Source organism: Macrobrachium nipponense, chromosome 43 (genome assembly GCF_015104395.2).
Source record: "Macrobrachium nipponense isolate FS-2020 chromosome 43, ASM1510439v2, whole genome shotgun sequence".
Taxonomy (NCBI): Eukaryota; Metazoa; Arthropoda; class Malacostraca; order Decapoda; family Palaemonidae; genus Macrobrachium; species Macrobrachium nipponense.
Window position 1 is genome coordinate 21498277 of NC_061104.1, and position 25161 is coordinate 21523437.

Here is a 25161-nt window from a genome sequence, read left to right on the forward strand (position 1 = left end):
TACAATTCGTCTGGGTACATTTCTTCGGCCAAATCAAAACACTCGTCGTGTTCGCAACTCCGAGGCTAGATGAGAATAGCGAGCGAATTCTATTGGACCGAATTCTGTCGGGACTCATTTGTCTTCGCCCTTTTAATAATGGGAGCTGCAGAGTCATTCACTTGATGTCGTGTGATGTGAATTCACGGCTCTGACTCTCTCCTCTGTGTGTGTGTGTGTCTGTCTGTCTGTGTCTATTTAGTCCCATGCGTTGTCCCGTGTGCCTGCCTGCCTGCCTGCCTGCCTGCGTGTGTGGGCGGGGCCAGAGATGGACTATAGACTCATGGTCTGCATCTAAGAGAAAAAAAAGAAGAGAAATCGCAGTGCAAAGACGTCTTGCCTTCGAGGAAATGATGATGCACGTGGTGCTGACTCAACAGGTGCACCTAAAGTAACGTGGAGGAGAGAGAGGGAGTAGGAGGGAGGAGGGGGAGGGGGAGGGAGGGAGTAGCGGTGTGGTGCGGGTGTTTGTGTGTGTGTCTGTGCCTACCTACCTGGGAGTTCTTGTCAGAGGAGGAGGAGGAGAGGAGAAGAGCGCTGTGGGCCTCGGAGGAGGCTCGGTCACTCTGTCAGTCGTTCGCCGTTCGTCGTAGCGGTCGCATATGTGTGTGTGTGTGAGAGAGACGGACAGAGAGAGAGAGAGAGCATCGCGGCGTTTACCGCTCCAGTCTCGTCTCGTCTTGTCTCGTAGTCGTCGTCAGCGCTGTGTGGTGGTGTCGTTTTGTGCGCTCTCCCCCACAACAACTACAGCAGAAGAGTCGGTGTTTGTAGTGTGTTGTTGTGTCAGCTGCGTCCCTTGATCTACTTTGCTTTAGCTGTCGAGGGCAAAACTTTATACTTCTGCTTTCTGGATGTTTGTTGGATCCGTCGAAGAGACAGACAGAAGTGGTGAGAGCGGCCGTTTCTCTCCGCAGATAAGAAAAAAGAAAAATAAAAGTTGATAAGATAAAAAAACAGTCGCTGCTGAATAGGAGACTCAAAGTACTTAAGAAGAGAGAGAGAGAGAGATAAAGGAAAATCACTGGCTTGACGAGAATCTCAAGAAGAAGAAGAAGAAGAATCCGCTGCCAAGTCTTTTTTGGAAAAGTCGTCTTCTTGACGTTGGGAGGAGAGAGAGAGAGAGAGAGAGAGAGAGAGGAGAGAGAGAGAGAGAGAGAGAGAGAAGGCAAGGTCAAGTTCACCTGTTTCTCACCCGCACGGAACCCGACGACTTCCCTTCCCTTCCAGCATTCACCCGTTAAAGACAAGACAAGACAGAGTGCCAAGGAACTATTGCTGCTACTTCTCACACCAGTAGAAGGCGGTGGAAGTCCCCAGCCCCGAACCCCCTCACACCTCCAGAAGTGCCTGTTACCAGCCCCCCTCCGCCCCCTTCCCAAAAGCTCTCCGGAGGCCCTCCAAAGACACCCACCGTCTTCGCTCTCTTCTGCTGCCACCCGAAGAAGACGCGCCTTCGGTGAAAGGAAAAGTCCCCCCTTCCCCCCACCCCCCGCCCCACCCCCGTCGTCAGGCGTCTACTGAATGGTAGGTGGCGGTGCCGAGTAACGCCAGGCTTGACCTGACCTAAATATCCTCCCCTAACCCCCCCCCACCCCCCCCCCTTTCCCCCCTCTACCCCCCATCGTCGTGTGCTGTGTGTGTGCCCTGATTCTAGTACACTTGACCTGGCCTCTTCTCCCGGCACTGCTGGAAGATCCGTCATCAAACACCCATCCCCCCTCTTCCCCTTCCCCCTTTCGTCATTTTCCCCTTCCCCTCCCCTCCACAACCTCGCGGCTCGCGTCTGATGTCCCTCCGAACCACCATCCTGAATAATGGATTATATCCTCCGGGGCATTGCAAAAGGAGGGACGTGTGATTGCTTGCTTCTGTTATTACTGCTCTAAGCTGTCTGGTCTCATTTCGTTGACCCGCAAAATAAACACGTCTATTTCTATTTCTATTTATTTACACTATATATATATATATCTCACGCCATCGTTGCCAGCAACCTCCAGAGAAGTTATCTCCGAAAACTTGTCTCTGGGCTATCGGTCTCTGCGGTAGTCGTCAGCAGAACTGTTTCGGGATAACAGCGGCAGCCTGTCGTCGTCGTCGTCGGTCGCGTCGTCTCGTCGTCCCTTCGAGAGAGACAGAGAGAAACTGTCTCTCCCCTTGAGAAGAAGGAGGTCCCCGAAAACCGTCACCCTGCAGAGGAGGGAGAGGAAAGCGGCGGCGCCCTCAACGCCCGGCCTCATGGCTAAGGTTCTGTCGACGGGCGGCGTTGGAGGAGGCGGGGGCCACCACCACCACCAGGTGGGCGGGATGTACGTCCTGGGCGGCGGCGGCGGCGGGGGCGCCGCGGCCGCCGCTACTCTCACCTTGGCTGCGGCAGTGTCGGATGAAAGTTGTTCGGAAGTGTCGAGCTCCTCGCCGCTCACGGCGCCCACCTCCTCCTCCCTCTCCCCTCCCGCCCTCGTCAACGTGGGCCTGAGCGTCGGCATGAGTCCGCCCATCTCGCTGGCCTCCTCCGACATCGGCGAGGTGGACCTCGACTTCTGGGACCTCGACCTCAACTCGCACAGTCCTCCTCACGGACTGGCGGCTGCAGCCGCCTCCACGACTTCGGTGCTGGTCGAGAGAGGCATCAAGGCCTACTCGGATACCTCGTCCATATCAGGTGGGTGGTCGGCCGGTGGCTCTAGTCTAGTGCTTTCGAGAGAGAGAGATATATATATATATATATATATATATATATATATATATATATATATATATATATATATATTATATATACTACCTCATCAAAGGAACCCATAAAAACGCCAAAATATAGAAAGAAAATTCTGTATTTTAGAGACTGCTGTCTCTCTCTATCTGAAGAGCGAGATAGCAGTCTCTGAAATATAGTATTTTCTCTCTATATTTTGGTGTTTTTATTGTCTCCTTTTCTTGGATGTAATTCTGTTGTAACAGAACATTTTTACGAGTTATATATATATATATATATATATATATATATATATATATATATATATATATATAATGGAACACGAAGGACCACGTACTAGAGAATATCCTAAAATCCACGGTAAAAAGGTAAGTGAAACAGGGACTTGGAACAAATACTTTTCTTTCGTCGTATATTCTACATTTTCAAGTTCACTCTGAATATAAGAAAAGTTGACAGCCCTGTCAACTTCTCTTTCTATTCAGTGTGAACTTGAAAATGTAGAATATGCCACGAAAGAAAGTACTTGTTCCAAGTCCCTGTTTCACTTACCTTTCTACCGTGGATTTAAGGATATATAAGTATATAAACAAAATGCCAACAAATACCCGGACATAAGGAGTTCCTCACGCCCACGTACCCGAAAGAGTAATAATAAGAACTAGCGGTTTAGGCGAAAGCAGTGTAGCCTTTCCAGGTCGTCGTATATACAACTTGTCTGGTGATCATTAAGACAGTGATGCAATCACTTATCCGAATGCACAGCGCAACGGTCACGATGACCAAGTGTTAATAATAAACGGATACCCGATGAGTTTTTCGCCCGAAATGGGAATACCCTGTGTTGATGGGCATGCGATAAATACCCGGTTGTAGGTCACGCTTGTTTTGTCTTCATGCATAGGGGGAAGAAGTCGTCTTTTAATTGTTTCCCTTTGGAGCGGTTTCTCCTCGGACGAAAAAATGTCCTGAGTAATTCGTAGGATTTCGTTTGTTTTAATGCTGTTTATTTGTGTTTCTATCCTTTTTAGAATCCACGTAACATTAACCCTCGTCTGGGGATTTCCAAAACAAGATATCTCACAAATTTATGGAGGGATTTCTGTAAAAAACAAGATATCTCACAAATTTATGGAAGGATTTCTGTAAAAAAAACAAGATATCTCACAAATTTATGGAAGGATTTCTGTAAAAAAAACAATATATCTCAAATTTATGGAGGGATTTCTGTGAAATTTTGTATAGAAATGAGCTGTAAGCGAAGGAAGGTTTGAGTAAATTACTGAATATGTATCCATACATCGGATATATTTATATTTATATTTATATATTCTTCTGTTTTCCGTTCGGTCTGGTTCGCGTTGTGTTTGCTGGTTTTGTGTAAATGTGGAAACAGTTATCATAAATCGACAAGTTTGGAAACGATGGCGTGGCAGTGTAGGCAAAGAATTAGAAAGAACGAGGACATATGTATGTACTTATTGAAATTCATCTCTGATGATATTTTTTCACGAGTCAATCATATTTTTAGATGATCAAGATCGTAACTGAGTGTTTTGATTCCGTTCGTAAGAAAAGATGCAAGTTATTTGTAAATGTAATTATCATAGATATTATGTTTTGAAATGTGTTAACACAATATACAAAAAATGTTGTTGTTATTGAAAGTGTGTTCACATGTAGCACTGATCTAAAATCCTCTTAATAACAAGATGCAAGTACATAAGAATAAAGAAGGGTAATAAAGATAGCTCATCCAAAAGTATAAGAACAGAGCAACGTAAAGATAAATAATGTAGCACAAAGAAACATCGGTTGAACAATAAATAGGAAAATAATATTTTATCTCAGTTTTGTACATTTTCGTTTAGGTGAGACAAATGTCAAAGCCGTTATTGTACTTGTGTCTAAGACAGCCCTCGAGTTCTTATCTAATTATTGTCATTGGGATGGAATAAAACCAGTTAACTTCTTTTTTTTCCTTTTTTTCAAGGTTCAGTCGGGCTAAGGAAGAATAAACGATAAGCCTACCATTTAAGAGATGTAGGCCTATAAACGTGCCTCCATAGCTTATTAAATTTTTATTTTTTATATTTATTTAATAGACTGTCTTTTGTTACTGAAATGAGTATATATATATATATATATATATATATATATATATATATATATAGATATATATATATGATATATATATATATGTATAGGTATATGATATTTATATATATATACATATACATGTACATACTACATATATATACATATACATATATATATATATATATATCATATATATATATATATATATATGTATATACTTCATGTATATATATCTGTATGTATACAACTGCTTCTTAAGTTGGGCATTTTAAAGAATTCTGCTTTCAGTTTCACGGACAAACATACAGAGAGAGAGAGAGAGAGAGAGAGAGAGAGACTTTCAGACACAGACGGACGGACCAGTTTTTATCAGCTGATAATATTTCTCTAAGTTAGGAAAGAATATTTTTGTGTACTATTTTTTTTTTCAGAGAGAGAGAGAATATAATTTTCATTTTTATCACTCAGATATAAAAGGCGATACAAGATGCATTTTTTATTCAGTCTTTGCATAACTTTCTTCATCTGTTTTCTTTTTATTTTTTATGGTTTTTTTACATCGCTTTCACTTGGCCAAAGTCAAGGTTTTCTGTCATTATTGAATATTTTCTTTTTTTTTTTCTTTTTTAGATTTTGTTCATTCAAGCTGATAGAATGTGGCTGCTTTCAAAACGGCACAAGAACAGAAACTTATTGACATATTGACAGATGACTGCTATTATATTTACATACGAAATACATTAGTCACTACAAAGATGTCACTACAAAATGAAAAGGCTCTTACATAAAATGTCTGTAGGCATTTGTTGGTTACAGAATTACTGTACTAGAAGACATGTCCGTATATATATATATATATATATATATATATATATATATATATATATATATATATATATATATATATATATATGTGTGTGTGTGTGTGTGTGTGTGTGTGTGTAATTATGTGTGCTATATACAGGTGTCCATAAAATCCCAGCACCATTACAAGTATTTGTTGCTTGTAATGGTACTGGGACTTTATGGATACCCTATATATATGTGTGTGTGTTGTGTAAATACGTGTTCATGTATACGTATATATATATTGAGAGAGAGAGAGCGATTACTTCACAGACAATTAAAAGCAATGTTTATATTTGAACAGTGTTGTGCAGAGGATAAATTCACCTGAGATTTCAAAGGTTGAATTTGCCTCCGTTTTGAAGAAAACTGACGAGACTTGCCTGTATCATCTGCTGTAATGTCATTCGGCGACGTTTTTGTAATGTGTGTCTATATCGGCTTTCGAGATAATGCTTCTTCCTGATAAGAGGGGGCACCCACCACTTGAGTGCCGCTCAGCAAATCGTCACCAAGATAAACAGTTTAACTGTCAGTGCCAAAGGTCTAGAGGAGATGGCTGACGACATTCAGGTATACACAAGAGAGAGCTTCTTTAGTCCCCCTCCCCACCTACCGCCCAACCACCTTGTCTATCTCCCCTCCCTACTCTCCCCCACACTCCCCTGACCCTCTGTATTGATAGGTGTTGTCATTGGACCGTGGTTACACCCGAGTGCATTGCTCCTGATTTTTAAGGTTCCAGGCTCTATCTTGAAATCGTACGGGTGGATTTGGGCGAAATTTTTGGGAGGGGTGCGCTCTGGGACAAAGAAGAGGCGTCTGGAATTTGAGATGAATCCGTTCATTTGTTTTTGAGATTTTGTTCCATCTGTGGTTGCTGGTTATTCTTTATTTTTCTCTCTCTGAATTTATTTTCTTCCTGTGTCCACTATTTATATGTTGGTTGATATCTGTCCATTTTATTCCTTTCAAGAATGTCAACCAAATAAAAGCCTTGTTGTCCTCAGCCATTAAAAAAAATAAAGTTAATTTCAGAAAGCTAATAATAGCAACAACAGTTAAGGATAATTCAACAACAGATAATCACCACGAAGTTACCGACCTCCTTTTTTTCTGTTTTTTTTTCCATTTTTTTTTTCTAGCCCATTCCTGATCCATTTAAAGAAAAAGTTAAATTCAGAGAGTTAATAAGAGCAACAACAGCTTAGGACATTTCAATAACAGATAATCACCAAGGAGCTTCTGGCCTCCCTCTTTTTTCTTCTTTTTTTTTGAGCTTCCCTTAGCCAACGTCGCCCTCCCGGTCATAAATGTTTTGAAAACACGAATGATTGGACCTCAAGGTCTGGGCCACTTCTAAACTGACCGCCGAGTCTCGCTCAGAGGAAACAAAAGTCGATATAACATCATTTTCTTCTTCTTCTTCATCTTCTTCTTCACCTCCGTGACACCAGGGATGGTTGTTGCGAAGTCACGTGATAGCAGTTGTTTTTTGTACTGTATTTTTTTACTTTCATGATTTGTCAGTAGAAGTTTGTTTAAAAAGAGTTTTAGTGTGTTTTTTGTGTTGTGATTTGAATGTTTGTGGTTTAGTATGTGTGCGTTATGATAGTTTAAATATAAGTCAAATAATATGAATTATTGTGTATATATATATATATATATATATATATATCTATATATATATATATACATTATATGATATTATATATATATATATATTATATATATATGTTATATCTATATATATATTATATATATATATGTATATATATATATATATTATATATATTATATATATATATATATATATATTCATAAATAAATTGGGTTGCGTGCTCACGTACACGTTATCATATCTATAACTGACCATTACTTGGTATCAGCGCTTCTTAAATGAGCTGAAATATCTCTCATGTCTTTTGAAATGAATTGGAGCAAATGACATCACCTTATTGAATGGTTATCTTTTGACATGAACTGTTTCATGATTGATATTAGAAACATCCCAGAATCCATTGAAGGCTGTGGCGAGGCCTAACGGGATTTTGATTTTTGTCTAATATTTTCCAATTTTATTATTTTTATTGTTGTCGTTGTCGGTGTATTTATACCCTCACAAAATGAAGGTCAATTAAGGGTCTCTCTCTCTCTCTCTCTCTCTCTCTCATCTCTCATCTCTCTCTCTCTCTCTCTCTCCTCTCTCTCTCTCTCTCTCTCTCGTCCTCCTGAAACACATACCCACTTATATTTTTTGCACGATCATTAGCAATGTTGTTGTTGCAACAGGGCACAGGCAACAGCAACAGCAGCAGCTGCCCAAGAGGGGCAGGGGCAGCTTTTGCTGCCTCTTCGAATCCCGGAGTTGGCAGCAGCTGAGCTCGACGAATTTCTCCACTCCTTCCGGCAACCTTGAAGATGTGTGGATGCTGAAAGGACACCTTTTCAGATCTCCTCCTAACTCCTCCTCCTCCTCCTCCTCCTCTCCTCCTCCTCCTCCTGTTTTATGATTGGAAAAGGAAGAGAAAGTTTGGACGTTTTAACGAAGTCACAAAAACCTTATTTATAGGTTGGGTGGTTGTCTACCAGGCCTGTAACGGTAGATTAGCCAATCAAGGATAAACCAAGTCGTGTATTTTTTTTTTCTTTTTTTTTTTGTAGTAAGTAAGCTGTCAGTTTGCTCTCGAGGTTATTTTATCTCGTTTGGTTTTTCTTAGCATTTGTAGATTGTCTGGTTTGTATTTTTGGGGGGAGACATATTATATAATATATATATATATATATATATATATATATATATATATATATATATATATATATATATATGTATATGCATAATGTAGTTAAACCAAACAAATTATTTTATATTTCATATACATTATATATAATAATATATATATATATATATATATATATATATATATATATAGTAATTATATTTAATATTCCCCAACTTAAGCCATTTCAGTTTTATAGACCTTTTTGTGGGTCTTTGTCCTTAGCTCCCTTCTGAGAAAGTCAACCTGGTTTAGGTTTACCAAAGAAATCTGACGAGCGACCTTGGCATTTCACTTTTTACCCCGAGAGAGAGAGAGAGAGAGAGAGAGAGAGAGAGAGAGAGAGAGAGAGAGAGAGAGAGAGAGAGTTTTCTAATGTATTCGTTACTTATAATATAATGGTCTTTTTTATCTATCGTCAAAGTTTTGACAATTTTTTATGAAATAGAACGTTTTTTAAGCACTAAATATCAATAATATATACATATATATATATATATATATATATATATATTTTATATATATATATATATATATATATATATATATATATATATATATATATAAAGGTATAAGCCACGAAGGAAAGTGAAACACTGGAATAGCTTTCCTTCGTGGCTTATACCTTTATTTATGCATTTATCACGTTCCAAACTTTCGTGATTCAGTTATACATACATATATATATATATATATATATATATATATATATATATATATATATATATATATATATATATATATATTAAGAGTTTAAAGAATACAACTGCTATAAAGTGTGCACCATTTTCCCGTAAATTCTACATCGTCACTAGAATAAGAACTCGTGCGCCGCATGGCATAAAGATGATAATTTGTCGTCTACGTTCAATATCAGCAGCGCCCCCACTCCATAGTATTCGAGTTCAGAGTCTCGGAATAAGCCTAAACTCATGTTACCCTGTGACCCTTCCCCCTCCCACCCCCCCCCCCACTTCCCCCCCCCCCCCCCCCCAACAACCTCTTGGTGATTAAAGTCGATACGTGAAATTAGATAAGGTATTGGTGCGTACATGTTCACCTCCTGCGAACAACGTATCCAATCTACATTCCCTGTTTAGGTCAGTGTCAGGTGGTTACAAGAAGGCTGAGTCCCGGCTGTCTAAACCAGGCCCCTTTGTCTTTTAACAAGCCTATTATGCCCTTTTTAACACCTTGCCATACTTATGAGACTTACGAGCCTTCCTAAGGACCGTGGTGACAGAAGACCGTCTTAATCTAGATAAGCCTTCTAGCCATAAATCAAATATATGTGGTTGTAAGCGTTACCTTTGCAACGGCGCCTCAGTTTGCTTGTGATCGTTTCACTATTTGTTACCAGTAATTTTATCATCTGTTCTTCTTCATTCGTTTCTTCTCTCTGCTGGATGTAAGGCTTCTGAAAATATATATATTATATATATATTATATATATATATATATATATATATATTTCCTGTTTTTCCTGGGTGTCTCCTCTTGACATTTTAGGGAACCAGTTATTTCCTTAGGTTACTATTTTTAGATCTAACATTATTACGTGCGTTGAGTTCATGGCGGTCCTGTATTCACGAGGGCTTTTGCCCACCAACTACTGTTATTAAATTTCCTTCTCCTACTATTGCCAGTTGGTTTTATCTAATATTATTAATTCTAGTATTGCTACTGATTATCTATGCTGTGGACAGAACCACTCCTGCTTTCATACGTAGGAACTGGTTAGCTAAGTGATTTTCTAAAAAAAAAAAATTAAAATCTTAAAAACTAGAGGTGTTCAGGATCTGTACTGATATATCTTTAATTTTTTTCATAGTAAATGCTACTATGCACTGAATCATCCTCTACCTTCCTCTGTATTTCCTTGAAACACCAACTTCAGGACCAGTTCTATTTGGCTGTCTCGGCCCCTTCACCTAAAAAAATAATATTTTCAATCCTGCTAGTTTGTTGGGAACAATTTTGGAAGGACTAATTGACTGATTGTTAGTTAGATTGTGTTGCAATTACCACGGTATCTGACAGCGATTTCACAAGTGCTGTTCAGTGTTGTTTAACGAGATCTTATTGACAGTCCCATCTGGTTGTTATAGTTGTTGAAGGGTAAGGAAGACTTAAATTTTTCATTATTCTTATCTTCTTTGCTTTTGCTTTTTCAAAATCATTCCGTTATTTTCACTTGCATTATACAAATGTTCCCTTCACCGCCCTTTATTAAGCTCTCATCACATTCCAACATTTATCAAGTTTCTCATTTCCTGATGCTTTGTTCGTTTCCTCTTGCATTGCTGAGCATTTCCAATAGAAACTGTATTTTTTTTTATTTTTCCATTCATCGTCATTAATCTTTTTCGTCCCCATCCTGTGCCGTCATTAAATTCGCCTAGAAAAACGCACCTTGTGACATCATCTCTCGACGATGTCTCCTCGCCAAAGAAGCTGAGACATCGCCATCTGAAGATAACTGACTTGACATTTTTTTTTCTTAACCCCCATTACCTCCCTGAAACCCTTCCCTCCCCCCCCCCAACAACCTCCAGCAGCATAGACGAAGAAGGTCAGCTATGCCCAGCTCAGAACCAACCCCTCCCTCTACCCCCTTCTCAAAACTTGGCCCAGCTTTTTACGATGCAACGTGTTTCCTGCGACAAGCTCAAAGCTTCCTTGTGCAGGAGGGTCAAAAGGAAATTGTGGGAGTGTCTTGCGAAGTCAAGCGCTCAATGCTTGATTTCAACCGTATTGCTGAGTCTGTGTGTACTAAGCGTCGCTGTTATTTATTTGTAAGAATATCGTCTGTGTGCGTCATGCTTAAAAATGTATTATCATTGCTGATATTTCCTTGGTTGTTGTTGTGGAATTAGCCTAGAGAGGTTGTCCATTTTTCTAGCAGCGTTCCGTTGAACAGAGTTCCTGGACGTTAAGCATAATTAATATACCAGTCTCTTACAGCAAAGACCAACATGATCACGCATCCAAAAAGGCTCTCCATTAAGCACATTACCCTCTGTTTTACCGTGCCTCGGACATTGCATCCTGGGATACGTGGGATTCAAGACGTGCCTCCATCAAATCAAGAAATTCAGTTGGAATTCACCTAATGCATTAATCATGTACACTGCATATGTAAGGATCCAGTGAACCTCCTTGACGGGTGGGAGGCTGCGGGACATATGACCTCGGGACATTCCCCGAAATTTAAAAGCCACCATTCATTTCCACGCAGAGGCGGACGGGAGAGGCATCCAGGCGTATTGACCTCCAAGTCACGAGGAGAGAAATATAGGGGGGGAAAGAGTAACACCTGATTTGAGAGGAAGTAGATAACCACGACTCCCAAGAGATGCTGAACGTGTCGAGCAAATCAAAGACAGGATTCAAGAGGAAGGCTGCGAAGTGATTTAGCGATCAAATGCTGCTATTGACGCCTAAAGGAATTGGAGGGTACGTTCTGGCGAGCTTACGAACGAGCCGAACAAGTGGCAACTACTGGCATAATGCTCACGCAGTGATTATCACATCCCGTCATTGGGTTCGCCTGAGGCGACTATTTCGAACTAATCCACCCCCCCCCCCCGCCCCAACCCCCTCCCCCCCCCCCCCCCTTCCTTTTCCTCCTGCTTAGCGAAGGCGGGGGACTTTACATAAGCATTCCTGTGGGAGTTAAATTTGGGTTCCTCAATTGCAACGTTATTATCACCTATGGAATAATAGTAGAGTTCATCTCGTTCCCTCTCACGTCAAAGGAATGGGAAGTTAAGTGGAAAGAGAACTGAACGAAAGCCCTGTCGCTATTGCTACTGTGATTGATTGCTCTGGTGGAGATGATAATGATTACGAAAGCGATGATGATGATGATGATGATGCCTGACTGCTATATTCTTTTGATCATGTCTGAGATTATTGTTCGTGCTCTTGGCTTCCAGAGGGAGCTCCTCAGAGGTAGACCGAGTTCCTCAGAGGTATAGATTGTCATCAGATTAATGAAAGGCCGTCATTGGTGCAAAACGTACATGCAAAAGGGACTAATCCTTATCCTTCGAAGCTTTTGGAATTCTTCCTCTTCTGGAAACATCTTTCTTTGGAATGCTTAGCTTGTTATTTTACTCTTTTAAGAGCTTATAGAACTCTTGTCTATTCCCTTCGTCTTGGTCTTCTTCCAGAAGTGTCTGGAATGCTATCCCTTCTTCTTCCTCTTTTTTCCAGATGATTCTTAAATATATATGCCTTCTGCTTCCTATCCTTACAGAAGCTTCTGGAACTATATCCCTTCTTCTTCTTCTTCCAAAACCTTCTGGACTGCTATCATTTCTTCCTTCCCTTCTTCCAGGAGTTTCTGGAATTCTGTTCCTTCTTTTTCCCCTGCTTCCAGGAGCTTCTGGAATTCTGTCCCTTCTTTTTCCTCTTTCCAGAAGTTTCTAGAATTCTGTCCCTTCTACCCCCTTTTCTTTCAGTACCTTTTGGAATTCTATCTATCCTTTCTCTTCTTCCAGAACTTTCTGGAATGCTATCTGTTCCACCTTACGTACTTCCCGGAGCTTCTGGAATTCTCTCTCCTCCTTTCCTTCTCGTTTTCATCCTTTTCCAGTCTTTCGACCTCTACTTTTTTTCTCATCTTCGTCTGCTGGAAACCTGGCGACTACGCAACAGTCCCCCGCCGGAAGGAAGGACAAGGGCTTGACCCAGCAGGTGTCCTCCGAAATACCAGACACGTCTGGGGAAACGACGACGGGGCGAGCATCGTAATCTCCCACATGAATATTTAATTGAAATGATTTATTTATCAATCATTAATTTTTCCGAATGCAAACTGTGCTCCCGAGGTTCTTCATCTCTTCAACCCATGTGGTTAGATGCTTTTATTGCCTGTCAAGGGGTTTTATCTTCGAATAACATGTCGTGTTTTGGCTGCACGGCATAAGCAAGTGACTGCTTACTTGCTATTCAGTCCGTGTGTATGTGAGCACATTGGATGCCCTTGAAATTTTAATTGTTCCTCTAATGTTGTCGGTTTTTTTTATCTTCCTTTGTTTTCTCAAGTAGGTTAATGAAGCGACTGTATCAGTTTACTGTTAGAGTGTTACTCTGTAAGTATAAAAGCAAGTAAAACGTGTTTACGGACACATATTTCGTAAATAAAGTTGATAATGTGAAACCCGTCCAAGTCGCAATATGGAAGGGATGGTTTGGTTAGATGGCAAGACCTCGAACATATACTCGTACAGAGAGAGAGAGAGAGAGAGAGAGAGAGAGAGAGAGAGAGAGAGAGAGGGAGGTTGGAAAAGCGTTTGTTTGTAATCCAGCTATTCCGTCTCCTTCCGAATTCACATATTGAAGTTATTACAAATCAGTTCTCAGTCATTCCTCGTCTCGACACGAAATAACTAACGCGTAACAGCTCTGTGACTGTCTTCAGTAACTGTTTGCAGTCACTAGTTAAACCGAGTATGCATCTGATATATTTTTTTCATGGTCGTATAATAAAGGTCAGTAGCATGCCTTGTACTCAATAAAAAAAAAAATTATAATGAGAAACTTCATAATTTATAAGAGATTTTTTGACCAGAACACGTCACTATCGAAGTCGACATTATATTTGCAAACCTCAACCTTACGAAGTAATTTCCCCAATTGGGGGATTCTATTGAGATTCCCCCATGTGCTTCCTCCCATTGGGTGGGATTCCTTATAGAGGTCCTAATTTAGATTCCCGATCATGTGGGGAGGGATTTACTTAGATTACCCCCATGCTGGGAATTCTATTGAGATTTCCCCATGTGGGGAATTCTATTGAGATTCCCTCCCACCGGGGGGGGGGGAGTGGGGGGTTCTCCGCCCGTATTGTCACTATCCCTTCATCACTCTGCTTCTACTCATTTGCATTCACCATCACCCACATCACTCGCACATCCAGTGCGCATGACTATATAAACATCACGAGGAGAGAGAGAGAGAGAGAGAGAGAGAGAGAGAGAGAGAGAGAGGAGAGAGGCGTCATAAGGCGCCCAAGTATTATGCAGCTGCAGTCCTGGTACCAGGTTTTCAGGTACCGCTACGCGGCGCGCTCGCTAACACCAAGGTACACATGTTTACAAGTGTACGAATCGTGACTGGCGTTCACACGCACACACGCAAGCACAAGCAAGCAAGCAAGCAAGCAAGCGAGCGCTCACCCAAACACACACACACACATACACACACACACTCATAATTCCAGTAAGTCTTTTCTTTTCTTGTGCTTTGTAGTTGGTGCTAAGGAGCATCCAGTAGATTTTTATCTTAGGGTATTCTCAGCATCCTCCTCCTCCTCCTCCTCCTCCTCCTCCTCCTCCCCCTCTTATTCCCCTGGTCTGCCGAAGAACCTAAGTGGCATTTAAAACCGCCCTGCCAATGCTTATAGTATTTTCTTGTTTTATTTATTTTCGTGAACGAATGTCACCATGGGGAATGATGACCTGGCCATACTTGTATGGCTTAGTGGCATAATCATAGCAAGGTTAATCCTGGATCATGATAGCTTCCAGTCTTGGATAATCTTCCGCGGTTGGTCCTTTTACTCTTTTTTTTGCGAGGACCGTTTGAAAGCCTTTGTTGTTGCCCATCGCTTGACCTTTGACCTTAACCAACAGTCGGATGTTGTTCCTATTTTTTGATAAACGGTGTTTGAGGCTTTTTTTTTCAGGTAACCAGTTTCTCCTGAAAATTGATAGGGTCGGTGAGCTGCTTTTAAAAGTACAGTTCATTCCGATATATTCGACCACTTATAAGGGTCAAAGAGACCACTTCCAGGGGTCAAGGAGGCTTTCTTTGACCCCCTTTGACCACATGACGTCAAGGGGATCATCGTCATATCATTGCTTTTCCCAGCAATTACTTCACTTTTCAGCCTCCTAATGACTTTTTTACCGATATCATCCTCTCCGATGCATTGGTGTCACCGCGAACTCGTCACCTCTCCCTCTTACTCGCTCCCTCCCTCCCTCCCTCCGTCCCCCTGCCAGCACCAACACCACCTACCCTCCCCCCACCTCCCGTCTGCATGACGGGTATCTTGGCCCAAGTGCCGTAAGGACGTAACCTGAAGGACGGTTGGAGCCCGAAGGAGAATAGTTGCATTTCCCAGGGGCTCCTCCCCCCCATCCTCTCCCCCTCATCCATGAAGATCCCCCTCTCCCGGAGATCTCTCCCCCTCCCCGCCCATCCATCCCCCTTCCCTTACCGCGAGAGCTTCTTTCTATCTCCCCCCCCTCCCAAAGGGGGACTTTTACCCATCCTCTTTGTGGCCTTTCACCCTCCCCTCCCCTCCCCTCCCCCCTCCCTTCCTTGTTTGCACCCACTGACTTATTTTGGATATATATAAGTGGGTTACAAGAATAGGTGGTAGAGTGGTCGTGGTGATCCTCGTTGTTGTTGTTGTTGTTGTGGTGGTGGTGGTGGTTGTGAGAGATGTGGGTCGTCGTCTTCCTCTTATTGCCTGCTTACGCGCATTGATGCTGATTGACGTGTCTTTAGTGAATGAATGGGTGCATACTACTCACTTTTCCTACGTTTTCTACAATCTCATCGTTTACATACAAGCGTATTTGTTATTTTTATGAATGACCTTTTTTTTTAAGTGCAAAGTAAGATGAAGCCCTTTTGCTTAACTTCTGTGCCAGTTCTAAGAAATATAAAAGTTTTGTGCTTTTGGGTTCTGCCTAATGCTTGCAAACTCAACCACACTCACTCACTCACTCTTTCTTTTGCAAAACATTCATGCATTATAAGTCATGATTAAGATTCGCACTTTAAAAGCACTAATCCGGTCTTCCAGCATTTTCGTTTGTGGGCGGATGATATCATGAATTTTACCCTGAATCCCTCGACCTTAAGTTGCCGTTATACTCTTATAAAATCATAGTTTAATATTGAAATGTCCACTTGCACCAGAGCTTTGCCAGCGTCACTCGGATTCTCTCCTGGTATATATATTCCTCTCTCTCTCTCTCTCTCTCTCTCTCTTCCATATTCACACACATACAACACACACACACACACACACTCACACACACACTGTATACCTCAGTAGCCACCTGCTGCAGGCAATACCTGTTTGCTCCGTACCTGTTGCCGCACCCTACCTAACAATAACATTGGGTTTAAGGCCCGTTGGAAGGAGTATGAGTAGGACCAGGGATGGGAAGGGGGAAGGGAGTCAGTTTCGTTTTTGGGGGTTGGGGGTTCATATGGATGGGTCAAGTTATTAGGGGTTTAGGGCGGTAGGATGAGGAAAGTAAGAGGTGAGCGGGTGGTGTTTACAGTTTTTTTTTTTTTTTTTTACACACACAAGGAATAAAAGCAACCCTCGGAATCCTGGATGAACGTGACTATGAAAGTAACCTCCCCCTACCCCCCCCCCCCCCTCTCTCTCTCTCTCTCTCCTCTCTCTCTCTCTCTCTCTCTCTCTCTCCTCACCATTCACAGGTCATGCCAGTGAAAAGGGAATACCTTGATTCATGGGTATTTGAAACTTTTTTTGTTTTCTTTTTCGTGGTCTGGTTTTATTTTTTTGCTTTTTTTTACCGTTGGTGTTCTGATAAAGTTACGTGGTTATGATTTTTTTTTCACCCTTATCTTGAGGGCTATCATAATAATCATATTTATAAACTTTCTCATGAATCTTCAGTTGTGGTGCCGATAACAATGAATGTTCGTCATAAAAATCCGTTTCGTACAATTTAGGAACTAAAACAAGAAGTCTCTCATCATTATTCAGAGGTTTGTTGAAACCTTTATGTTGGTTTAATTACACCTAAGAAGATGCTTAATTGATAATTCATAATTGTTACTGTGTTGTAAGAAAGACAAGGAATTTTTCTAAGCGTCTCAAGTAGGTTAATTATTTTGGGACTTTTATCATCAGCTGCTTGTCAGCAATGTCAGTGAATTTTGACATGTGTTTGACGTACGATTAAAATCTTTTGGCTGGTATTGAAGTTACGTAAAGGAAATGGTAAATATTTATCTAAAACAAAATACCGTTACGCCTTCATATAGTGATGTTGATCATTTCCATTTCTGAAGATAGTTCAGTTCCCAGTGGAATGAGAAAGAAATTTGAAAATGAATAATGCTACGCGGATAAAGTATTGATAACATCACGTATCCATATTCCGTTCATCAAGACCATCCCTACGGGCACAACGTGAAAATGAATAAACGGACGAAAAAAAAATAATATTGCCGCGTGTGCACTTGCCGTGTGGTGGTAACGATGACCCAACCTCTAGGGGCGCAGAGAGAGAGAGAGAGGAGAGAGAGAGAGAGAGGATTTTCACTCAAGATCACGACAAAGACGAAGACGAGTTCGAGCTCCGGGTCCCCCCGGGTAAGGCTCCGGAGTCAGTTTTTGCTAAAAGGGGGATGGTTGAGGTAAAGGGCGTCAGCCTTCCTCCTCCTCCTCCTCCTCCTCCTCCTCCTCTTAGCTCACTACTCTGTGGCCCCAGGGATGCTGATGCTATTGCACAGCACTAAGCAGCAGCTCTGTGGCCTAGGAATGATACTACTGCAAGGCACCAAATAACAGCAGCAGTAGCAATAGCAGCATAAGCAACAACAGCAAGTCTCTGGCCCAGGGATGCTGCTACTGCACAGCACCAAGGAGAGGCACTAGCCATAGCAACAGCAACAGCTACGTGCAGCAAGAGCGTTTTGCTAGTTGCTGGCCTTTGCATATCGATTCAGGCTATCTTGCCAACAAGTGCTTGTACCGCCGTCGTCTGTCAAATTCCTCGTCAGGAATCCCTTTGCTCAGGGAGCGCCTCCTTCCTCTTCCTCAGCCTTCATGGGCCGTCACGTCGTCAGTCGTAAACAATAAGATCCGGAGGTTTAATTCGAGTTTCGTTTTATTTTTTTATTTATTTATTTATTTTTTTTTTTACAGAGCAATTTTATGTACGAAACTGACGTCTTAGTTCAGTGGTAGCTTGATTATTATACTTCCTTTCACACATTTTCTGCTTGCATGAATAGCACAATAGTTGCAGTCTGGACTAATTACTATGATGCATGACGCATTTATTATCTTATATATATATATATATATATAGATTATATTATATATAGATATATATATATATATAATATATATATATATATATATATAGTATATATATATATATATATATATATATATATATATATATATATATATATATATGTGTGTGTGTGTGTGTGTGTGTGTGTGTGTGTGTGTGTGTGTGTGTGTGTGTTCGTGCATTTATCCACACATATTTACACGCATATTCACAAACATGCGAAACAACTAAAAGAAATGATTAAAATCTTTAAACCTTTATTTATCTTTAAAACTGTATATTGATTACGTTTTTCTTTCTATTACAGGTAAATGGACTGTGCCTTGTTGCCACCTTCGCTCCCAAGGTTGTATCCAAACAATAGCTCGTTTTCTATCGTTTATTCATATTTATTCATCTTCATCAATTATTTCTCATTGTTTCGTTTATTTGCTTTGTATAATCACACAAATTCTTTCATTGCTTTTTATATTTTGTAGTCATTTTTATGTACGAATTAGACCAGTGAATATTACCACTTGGCAACCTTTTCGAGTTGGATGTAATGGCCCGTGAAAATCAACATTCCTGAAATGCGTCGATTCTCTCATTCAGCCAGACAACTGGTTCTGTTCTATCCCATTGGTTCAAAAATAAATTTCGTCTTGGCGTTTTCATTAGCAAAGTATATTTACTTGTTTTACAGAAAGGAGCCATATTTTGCTTTGACAGTAGATGACATTTTAAGTTTTATCCTTATAAATAACAATATAATAATAATAATAGTTATTATTATTATTGTTGTTGTTGTTGTTTTCACTCAGGGGCGACTGGAAATGGTTTTGTTTACATCAAACCACGTGACAATTGTTGCGGTTTTACGTCATTTCATTGATGTGTCAATTCATTGACTGGAAGAATTTTACCATGTTGCCATGAAGTGACTGTTTAAAAAGTAGTTTACTAAGTCTCTCGTTCGTAAATATAAGTTTCCTTTGCTAAGTCTCTCTTTCGTAAACAAAATTTATAATAAAGTTTTTATTTCTGTCTTTTCGTCTTTTTTTTTTTTTTAAGACTTTTGCTCAGTGCTGTTGGATTCTTCGCTTTTATCTTTGTGGTCTATCTTTCACTCGCCATTCGTATCTAGAGGTTATCAGTTCGTCCGCCCTTCCAGTGTATTGCACTTTCTTCCTCAGAAGAGATCGCCAGCGCTGCTCTCCTCCTCCTCCTCCTCCTCCTCACGCCCAGTTTTCGAGAGTCCAGGCTCCTTCCAACGCCCATCCACCCACAACATTTCTACTCCCCTATTCTCACCCACATGACCGACGAGGTCCTGTTCGACGGAGCGTGACGGCGCCCCTACTCCTGCCCCCCAGCTACCGACCCCCTATACGTACGCCCTCCCACCCACTCACACACCCAACACCCACACATACGCACACCGACATACATACACACACATATTATCATTTACTCTCGCCTACCACCCGACCAACCAAGCAAGATAGCTCGAATTTAGAATACTCTCTCTCTCTCTCTCTCTCTCTCTCTCTCTCTCTCTCTCTCAAGATTTACAAGGAGGCTTTTTTACTTTCAGCTCCTCCTCCTCCTCTTCTTTTTCTTCTTCACCGTCCAGAAGGACCGGTGTCATTATCCTCTCTGTTATTACCCGGAGCTGAACTTAAAATCAAAGCCAAAGGAAATGTGATAAAATGAAATAATAAAGGCAGTGGCTTAGGGAACCAGTAAACTAACGGCCGAACAACCCCCCCCCCCCCCAACCCCACCCTCCTTCTCTCAGTCGACAGCGGTATAACTGAGTTCTGATGTCTTAAGCAACCCTTGTAATCATCGTATAGACCTCGTCAACTTGCTTCCTTCTCCTGCTCGGCCCTTGTTTGCCAAGCAACGTATATAGTATATCTTGCCAACTCCCCCTGTGGAAACTCTCCAATATCTCCCCCCTGCTGCTCTGCTTAGCAACAACAGGAACAGCAGCCTCTGAATTGGCTAGAACCGTCGACGTCGCACTTTCGATAAAATGGGAAGAAGGATTTGAATCCTATCTTTGACGATAAGTATACAGGAATTGGAACTTTCTTCGGCGTTTATCGCTCTCTCTCTCTCTCTCTCTCGCTCTTGCTCATTAAATTCGGTTTGTTGTGAAGGGCAAGGGCGAAGGCAAGGTCAGGCCGAGTTGATCACCCCTGTCTTCTTGTCTTTCATCCTCTTCTTCTTCTCCTTCTTCTTGCGTTCTGTGCGTGTGAATAGGCCTTGCCTTTCACCGTATCTCTTAGGCCTATGCGTTTGGAGAGAGAGAGAGAGAAAAAAAAAAAAAAAAAAAAAAAAGTTTCTCAACAAATCGTGAGATTGTTTCTCGCAACGCGTTGAAATCACCAACACCAATTTCTATCGTGAGGTTACACGGAATCCTGTTGGTCTAGGTTACGAGATTCTGATGAGATTTATGAGTGGCTTCCTAAATCACATGAATAGGGCATATTGGGGGGGTGGGGGTTGTGCAAGTATGTTGCTACATCGCCGTTTGCAATTGCAGTGCATAAACATACAAAAGACAGCAGCGGGGACAGTGCAGTTGGAATTGCAACCACGATGCAGGAAAGTTGCCAGACAGAATTGATTATGTAAGGAGTCGCTACTTTTCTTCCTGGTGAATTAGGTTGTGTTCTCCTCCTCCTCCTTCTTCTTCTTCTTCTCCCTCTTCTTCTTCTTCTATTTAATTTAGATACTGTTTCATCTCTCGTTTTTACGACGTCGTGACGAAGAAGCTCTCGCCGAAAAAACTTCTCCACAAAGTGATCTGGAATTTAAAGTCACGATGAATCATATATTATGCTTCATTTTTTCCTCCTTATCTCTCCAATTATCAGCTGTTCTTTTTCAGCGTTTATTATCGACAGTCTTATCACGCTGTCACACTTATGGTCTTACTGCGCAGTTGTTCTTCCTGTATTTAGAATTAACACTTGTTTGTCTCTAGTGTTCTTTGTGTACCCGAGGCTGCGTATGCATTATGATCAAATAAAGTGAATTGCTTTTATTTACTAATTTATTTAGTTAGGTGCTCTTGCACATATAATACACACACACACACACACACACACACACACACACACACACACACACACACATATATATATATATATATATATATATATATATATATATATATATATATATATATATATATAATATACATACCTCATAGTGGCATTTAAGTAATATTCATTCTTACTGAAATCGTGATTTAACGAACTATATTTGAATAATATTTCCAAAAATAATGCTTTTGGAAGCTTACGGGGATATTTGTTTGAAGTTGTTTGATGTTTACATTGCCAAATACGTGCGCTCTCTCTCTCTCTCTCTCTCTCTCTCTCTCTCTCTCTCTCTCTCTCCAAGTTGTTATAAGAGACTCTGTAATGATATTTCTCGTCTTGATTATTATAATTGATATTCCAAATGCTATCTTTTTATGCGTTAATACATTCGTTCGTTTTATTGCATATATCCTTGTAGGTCTTATGTTAATTTTTCTGAAATAAGTTCGTTCAGAATGATAATAATAATAATAATAATAATAATAATAATAATAATAATAATAATAAGATAATAATAATAATATTGTTAAAATAATTGCCATTTCAGCCGCGTTTATTTTGTATAGAAGTTTACAGAAGAAAAGTCAGTAATAATAGAGAAACTTCTATACAAAATAAACGCTGCTGGAATAACCATCATTTTCAATGTAACCTGAATAATAATAGTAGTAATATGACAAAATCACATCTTGATAAACAGGAGAGAAGGAGCAAAGGTACAGAAATTAAGTTACCGGTTGTTTAAGGCTGCTCTAGAGCGAGATCCCGTGCCAGCACAAGGCTGGCTAAATCTGAAAAAATCTAAATCCGGTTACATGTCTGTATCTTTATCTTTGTAGTTCATGAACTGAAATATTCTGTTACGTGTTCCTTCTTTATCATTTACGTTCGGCAAGAAAAAAAAAACTCTAGGCTGAAAAGCAGCTTAGATGTCATCTCTCTCTCTCTCTCTCTCTCTCTCTCTCTCTCTCTCTCTCTCTCTCTCTCTCTCTCTCTCTCTCTCTCTTCTTTTCGCTCAGTTTCATCTCAGAACTAGTCTGATGTGAATGCAAACACACTATAGTAAATGATGAAAAGTATTACGTAATTACGTACCATAATTATTACATTGACCGTTATACTATATATATATATATATATATATATATATATATATATATATATATATAATATATATATATCGAGCTACAATGTCCTTTAATATCTAATTCGCTCTACCTCGGAATTAATATATTTTCATATATGCTTAAAACGAAGGGGAATTTTTTCTCGATAATAGATTTGCCTGGACCAGGGCGCGAACCTATGGATCCTTTCAAACCCAGGAACGTCAGTGAAGCTTTTCCTACTACACCACCGCGAGAGGTAGAGCGAATTAGATATTAAAGGACATTGTAGCTCGATATATGTATATGAATCACGGAAATGTGATATGACTTATATATATATATAGATATATATATATATATATATATATATATATTATATATATATATATATATATGGGGATTAGTTATGAACAAACAAATTTCATATATAGGCAAATAATAATTGTTCAAAATTCTATTTAAAAAAATCAGGAAAAATCCTATAGGGAACCATAAAATTTAAGCCATACCACTAACTGTAATGTCATTATTAGTTAATAATATACACATTTCGAAGTAAACAAGTCTAGTTTAGTGAGAGAATAGGGTCTCCTTGGCGTGGCAAATGGGAGCAAATGAGTGAGTAAAAGTAGTCCTGGGCCTTTGGAGCCTTCATCGTAGGAATTCTAGCGGAAGGAAGACTAGCAGCTGGCGGAGTGAAGGGTGGGAGGTGAAAGAATCCTTCCCCCTCCCCTCCCCCACAAAAGGGAGGGACTAGTAACTCCCACCTCCTTCCTACTCATCTTCCTACTCCCCCCTCATTCCTCCACCCTCTGCCCATTTCTTGTAGATCTGGGAGAGGTCTACATCTAAGCATGGACCAAGTTCATGGGGTCCTCTCTCTCTCTCTCTCTCTCTCTCTCTCTCTCTCTCTCTCTCTCTCTCGTCCTCCTCCTCCCTCTTTCGCAGCGGCAAATTGATATCGTTGGGTTAAGTGTAACATCATAGGATCTCTCTCTCTCTCTCTCTCTCTCTCTCTCTCACCAGAACAGAGCCTGGGGATATGCATGGTTTTCCGGGGGTAATAGCAATTCCTCAGTGATGGATATTAGGCCGATAACATCAGTTGACATTCACGCAATGATGAGCCAAGGAATGTCTCTCTCTCTCTCTCTCTCTCTCTCTCTCTCTCCAGCTTTAGCGTCATTGTAGCTCAATTTTCAACTCTCCCACTCTTGCTTTGTCATAATCTCTCTCTCTCTCTCTCTCTCTCTCTCGGAGAGAAGCGTATCAAATACCTCTTCTTGCGGGCATCCAAACGCATTTTGGTAAAAAGACTCGCAAAATAAAGCGTATAACATTCCACGGCGTTTTACCATTTGATGTTGTCCGTGGTGGAATGTTGACCTTTTACACTTTTACACCTTTTTTTAAGACGTTATGAAATATATTACGTCATTATGACCTCACGCAAAAACAGCTTATTGGGGTAAGAGGTAACTTGTCTTATTGATAAGGAAGAAATGCCAAGGTTTGGTCTGGGTCTTGGTTATAATCGGTATTATTATTATTATTATTATTATTATTATTATTATTATTATTATTATTATTATTATTATTATTTATTAGGATGATAAGGCCGACAGGTTTCTTAGCAAATTCCCATCGAATAGAGTCAACTCTGCAGATGGGAAAAGAGAAAATTAAATGTTAAGATATTAAACAAACAAATATATTTTAACATATATGTTTATGTATATATATGTGTGTGTGCGCGCGCGCTAGAAATAAACAAAAATAGTTTAATCCCACTCCTCTCCAAACTCTGAACTCTTTGCAGACCAAGATTCTGCATCTCTCTGTACACCTTAGAGATAAAGGAGAAAAAGCGGTGCTGTTACTAAGGTAACACAAACGCACACACACACCATACACACAAACACACACACAGGACCTGTTATCTTCCGCCAGAAGTCTTTATCACGATCCCGTCGAGTTCTGTCAACATCATCGTGCCGAGTATATGAAATGAAAAAAAATTATTAATGACTGTTGTCAAGTCTTCTATCAACCGTCCTGGCAACATTTTTTTTCTCTCTTATTTGATTCCTGTGGTCACTACTTTGCACTGGCTAATTTTCCTTACTTCTTCGTGGTTTCTTCCAAGAAAGGGCCGGTTCCTGGTTAGTTCATTTTCGGGGAAAAGGTCGGGGGGGGGGGGGGGGGGTTGTTCTTATTGGACGTTGGGTGTTGGAGGGTGGCCCGAGGGGTGGCGAAGCGGATTGCTTACAGTGCCCCTCCTGTAGAGCGATGTATAGGGGGATGCTGGATGCTCTTACGGTGTTCCTTCGGTTATCCCAAGGTTCAATGCTTTCTGTATTTTGACTTTACATTCTCTCTCTCTCTCTC

The 25161-nt window shown here is 40.5% G+C and overlaps 1 protein-coding gene across 1 annotated transcript in view; it reads left to right on the plus strand.

Moving 5' to 3' along the window:
* The first annotated feature begins 1704 nt into the window (after positions 1-1704).
* Positions 1705-25161, plus strand: part of LOC135213556 (ecdysone receptor-like) — a 57997-nt gene continuing 34540 nt past the window's right edge. Inside the window, exon 1 of the mRNA XM_064247523.1 lies at positions 1705-2698. Coding sequence (XP_064103593.1) covers positions 2275-2698 — 424 coding nt within the window. The 5' untranslated portion in view covers positions 1705-2274. The remainder of the gene's footprint in view (positions 2699-25161) is intronic.